The sequence below is a fragment of the Callorhinus ursinus genome, unplaced genomic scaffold (assembly GCF_003265705.2).
Source record: "Callorhinus ursinus isolate GAN/ISIS: 27379988/994484 unplaced genomic scaffold, GSC_fseal_2.0 scaffold14, whole genome shotgun sequence".
Lineage (NCBI taxonomy): Eukaryota > Metazoa > Chordata > Mammalia > Carnivora > Otariidae > Callorhinus > Callorhinus ursinus.
In genome coordinates, this window is record NW_027397076.1 from 36,283,026 (window position 1) to 36,288,143 (window position 5,118).

Genomic DNA, 5,118 nt, shown 5'->3' on the forward strand with positions numbered 1-5,118 from the left:
CTGTGGTGGTTAGGTAGTTCTCAGAAGACAGTACTGGAAATTAGATAATTGCTGATGTCATATTTTTTACCAAAAAAATGTGTGTTTTGGGGGCTATAAAAGCAGCAACTTCTGCCTTCCCCTCACAAGCAGAATCATCGAAACAGGTAAGTGTTTCAGCAAACTTGCTAAGATGGGTTCGTTTGATGTGATATACTTCTTGATACCTAATGGTTTGCCTTTATGTTTTTGCTTCTTGTTCTCTTGATACCAGGTTCTCCTTTTCTAGTCACCATTTGCTCCAGTTAGAGTTGTCTGCGATGGCTGCCCTGCAGAAATGTGTGGACTCTTCCCTTATGGGGACTCTGGCCTCCAGCTGCCTCCTTCTCCTTGCCCTGTGGGTGCAGGGAGGAGCAGCTGTGCCCATCGGCTCTCACTGCAGGCTTGACAACTCCGACTTCCAGCAGCCCTATATAACCAACCGCACCTTCATGCTGGCTGAGGAGGTACTCATCTCAGTCTCTCTCTCTCTTTCGCATCTTCTCTACTTGAAACCTGATGATAGTTCCTAAAAATTTCTCCAGAGCGCTACTAAGATCCTCTTTAAGAACCCATCATCTATCCTCACTGGCAGACCAGAGATTATTTCCTATGTCTCTTTAGAGACTCTTTGGAGATTGGGCTTTACCAGAAGACCTTCCATTTTGGCCTTGATGATATGTACGTCGAGTTTTACTCCAAAAAGCCCATTTATGAGCCCACCTTGACTGTTTTTTCCCCTTACTCCTCTGTGCATTATTTTAAACTCATGCACACATCTGAATTCTTTCTTTAGGCTTCACGGGGCTGCTCTGGGGAGAATGGATAGAGTGCATCTCTACTCACAGACTTTTCTTCTATCTCCTCGATGTCCAGGCACTTAGTCTTTTCTTCTCTTCCAGGCTAGTTTGGCAGATAACAACACAGATGTTCGTCTCATTGGGGATAAACTGTTCCACGGAGTCAATGTAAGCCATAGTCATGATGAGCCGGGCAGTGTGGCATCCATGGTTATTTGGATGCTAGTGATGATGGTTTGGGTCTTCTGGATGCCCTCTAATATGATCCCTGCTGTTTCACTTTTGCCTGCAGGCAGGAGAGCGCTGCTATCTGATGAAGGAGGTGCTGAACTTTACCCTTGAGGAAGTGCTGCTCCCCCAATCCCATAGATTCCAGCCTTATATGCAGGAGGTGGTGCCCTTCTTGGCCAAGCTCAGCAACAGGCTAAGCCAATGTGTGAGTTCTTCTCTCAGCTTAGGCTCTCCACCCTCTCCTACTTGCCTGCCTGCCCCCCTTCTTCCCTTTAGAGCCCGTCTCTGCCCTGCCCCTTTCCATGCTGGCAGCAAGAGGTGCCTCAGCAACACCATCACAAGAGTCACTTGGAATCACTACTTTAATTGAGTCACATTTTGAATATATGGTGATGAAGGGGGTCTGAAAGACAAGAGCACAGAAGGCTCCTTTGTCCCTGGGAAAAAACAACTCAGGTTATGTGAGACGAGAAAGGCGTTGGGAACTGTAGGGAAAAATGCCTAGATGTGGACATAGATGCCCCGAGTATAAATGGAAGGGATGGGAGAGAGAGAGTAACAGAAAGATTTAATGTTCAGTGCTGGGTGGGCAAAGATGATTGCCCCTTGGATGTCAGGAGAAGTGACAAAGTCAGAGGTGTGTGACCTTGATGGCTCTGAACATTTAAAATTATGAAAAAAGACTGGAGTGGAGTAGACAGAGTGAAGGGACCTAGTATTTATTGAAGAGGGCCTCCTGTTCACACAAGACATTTTACGTCCGTTTCTTGTTCTGAGCATGCTTTTTTTTTTTTTTTTTGGTAGATTTAGGGTTTTATTCTTCACAGAATTTGCATAAACCACTCCATTCTTTCCACAAACTTAAACCTCAGTAGGATTTCCCAAAGATGAAGAGAGGTCCCATGTAAGGGAAATGACTGGATTTTGGCGTCCAAGGGAATTCAAGAGCTCTGAAAATCTAGGTCACTGGTGAAATCTAGGTCATTGTGGGCAAAATTGCTAAGAACTTTTAACTCCAGGTGCATCGTAACACACCTCAATTAGGGATACTGGAGTTCATAAAGCTTCAGTACAACAGTGTTAAAATAAGTGCTCTGGTTTTCATTTTGTAGCATATTGAGAGCAATGACCAGCATATCCAGAGAAATGTGCAAATGCTGAAGGACACAGTGAAAAAGGTACTACTACTAATAACTATTAATGCTAACCTATTAAATAGGAGACACAAATGTTGTTTTCCTTTCCTTCCCTTTCTTTCTTTTTTCCCCTACGTATAACTTTCTACCTGATTTGCCTACATCAGTTTGATTATTTAGGTGTATATATATATATATATATATAAAAATATATATATATATAATAATAAAATATACCTGTATATATTATATATATCTGTATATTTATAAATAAGTCTCCAAATTTTGCAAATCATAGAATGGCTGGGAAGTTAGGTCCTCTAATCTCATCACGCCATGTTCTGGGCATGACCAGTAGCAGAGCCAGGGCTAGAATGCAGGTCTCTTGAATCCCGTCCAGCATTCTTTCCAGCAGCAATTTGTGTTCGTTTTAGTATGATTAATTCTTCAGGAAATTCGAGAGTCCTACTGATTCATATAACTTGAACAAGCACTTGTTCAAAAACAGAGGAGTACTTGGGGACAAATTTATTTGAGGTGATTTTGGAAGCCATTGACTTTATGATCTAAAACTTGGAGAACTAAACCCAGAACAACCATAACAGAAGAGTTGTACTTACCGATAGGATGAATTTCTGGAATGATTGATACTTATATTTAATTATCATACCTAACAGCTATTGATTTTAATTTAAAAGCAAGAGTGAGCCACCCCCAATTTCTTTTATGCAGTTTCAAATAGAATGGATTTATTAGAGTGAATGCAAGTTTGAACTGGAAATTCTCTTTTCTTCCTCTCTCTTTCCCCCTTCCTTTCTGGTTTCCTCCCTCCCTCATGTCCCCAGTGAGCATCTATCTGGTGTAGGCTAGTGTGCATTTGTACAGAGAATGATACTATCATGTGGCCTATTTAGGGAAAAGAACTACTAGTAGAAGGCTCAGGCTAGCAGTTGTGACTCACCAAAAACCAGAGGAATGATTGCTAGCAGCGAAAGTGATGCTCTTGCAAGCGGGTACAACTAAACCTCAGCAGCACGAAGGTTCTAGCTGATGGAATTTTTAGTAACAGGTGTAACCTCAATCTTCCCTTTCCCCTCCTTGATGTTTCTTTAAAAAAAAAAAAAGTATTTCTTCTCGCTCATGGTTTATTGAATGTGACCGTTTCTGTGATCATTGAAGCCTTCATAGTCTTTCACTGTGAAGATCAATTCTCTTGTCGTGGGTCTCTTACCCAGGTGAGGAGTGCTGAATATTAGGACGCCATTGCCAAGAAGTGCTTTGCACTTCCGGTTTGAAGAATTCCTGAGGTCGGTTTCCTTTGTTGGCCTTAGAAAAATGCAGTGTGAGAGAGAAACATCTGAGTGGGATCCATGTGGGGAAATAGATTTTAAAGCTTTTAACCCGTTTTGAGAGAATCGACGTTCACATTTGCAATAGGGTGCCATGTGGAAGAGCGGTTATGCTTCTTCTTCTTCTTCTTTTTTTTTTTCTTTTAACCCAGTGGCTCCAGAAAGCATAGGTGAGAGAGGAATGTTACTCTGAGGAAGCTCAACCTGAGGGAAACTGGTCGGCACTGGCTGAAATGGGAGGGCGGTCTTGGAGGTGTTAATTCTCTGCCACTGGAGGTAACAGCAGAGAGCAGGCTGTGGTCGAACGCATGATAGACGGTAGGGCAAGAGAACTTGAAGCATTCTTTGCGCTCTTGGGCGTCTTTGAGATCTAAGAAGTACCGCTTGGCATTATGTGCAAGGAAGTATGAAAGGGGGAATGATGGGAGACAGCAGGAAGAGAAAGGAGAACAAAGCATCGAGGACAATGATGGCTTATGGTTTTCCTTGAAAGAATCTACGGCAAATTTAATAGATTAGAGGAATTTCAGAGGAGGATGCTTTGGACTTGAATTTACCTTTGTCTCCTATGGAGTCTGGAAGTCTCACTCGCGTAGGACTTGGAAGGAGGAGGAAAGACGTGGTGTTTAGAATGTGTATCTGGCTTTCTACTAATTAAAGCAACTGGATGGGACTTATTTGGTATTTTCCCCACAAAAGTGAAAACCTTTTTTTTTTTCCCCCTTTGTTAGGGAGGTGGGAACAGAAAAAACCCACATGTACCGGTAAATGTGCAGTTTTGATTCAAAGCTGTGTGAGCTGAGCTGTTATAGTTAGTTGGTCATAGACTGTCGGCGAGGGGATGAAGCAGGTCGAGGCCTAATGGGGGGCATTCGGTCCTGCAGATGCCTGCACAGCTTCCATCCGCTTGCTCTGGGGAGGAAGTGACTTGAAACAGTTTTATTAGTGTAGATGCAATTGAGAGTGGTGCCTGCTGGTGCCCTTTCAGTTAAGTTAGCCATAATTGTAAGGTCTATGGCAAATCATATTATAGTCTCGCTAAAAGGGTATTATTAAGACTGTTTTACAAAAAGGCAAAAACTTGGTTTCTGTCTCCAGCAACTTCACCATCTTTTTCTAATTTGTTCCTCTTTAAAAAGCATGGTATAAATGCTCAAATGCTCGTGTGTTCTTACTTTTACAGCTTGGAGAGAATGGAGAGATCAAAGCAATTGGAGAACTGAATTTGCTGTTTATAGCCCTGAAAAATGCCTGCATTTGACCAGAGCAAAGCTGGAAAACAGATGACTAACCCTTCTTGCCTGTTAGAAATAACAACAAGATCCCCTACAGGTTTTCTTTTACCAGAGGGAAAATGGGAAGCCAAACTTTACAATCATGGGTAGGTTCTAAACAAATCCCTGCTTAGCTTAAAAAAGACAACAATGTCACCTGTGTCCAGAAGACCAGAAGGTAGACCTTCCAAGCTTATTGAGAATTACTGATAACATTTTATTGTAGTTGGTGTTTGGGACACAGAAATTGATTTTTTAAAAACAATTGTCTATTCCCATAAAAAAGATTACTTCCCCTTCCTTTAGGGAA

General features: G+C 42.1%; 1 protein-coding gene across 1 annotated transcript; it reads left to right on the forward strand.

Moving 5' to 3' along the window:
* Positions 1-299: 299 nt before the first annotated feature.
* IL22 (interleukin 22) lies at positions 300-4,795 on the forward strand. The gene is made up of 5 exons (XM_025882688.1): positions 300-485; positions 921-986; positions 1,111-1,254; positions 2,162-2,227; positions 4,718-4,795. Exons 1-5 carry the CDS (start codon positions 300-302, stop codon positions 4,793-4,795), a joined length of 540 nt encoding a protein of 179 aa, XP_025738473.1.
* Positions 4,796-5,118: the final 323 nt, after the last annotated feature.

Excerpts from the sequence above, each read along its gene's own strand:
- IL22 (XM_025882688.1), top strand. The coding sequence starts at position 300 with ATGGCTGCCCTGCAGAAATGTGTGGACTCTTCCCTTATGGGGACTCTG. Across the intron at positions 987-1,110 it reads AACTGTTCCACGGAGTCAAT|GCAGGAGAGCGCTGCTATCT; the intron begins GTAAGCCATAGT and ends TTTTGCCTGCAG. Across the intron at positions 1,255-2,161 it reads GCAACAGGCTAAGCCAATGT|CATATTGAGAGCAATGACCA; the intron begins GTGAGTTCTTCT and ends TTCATTTTGTAG.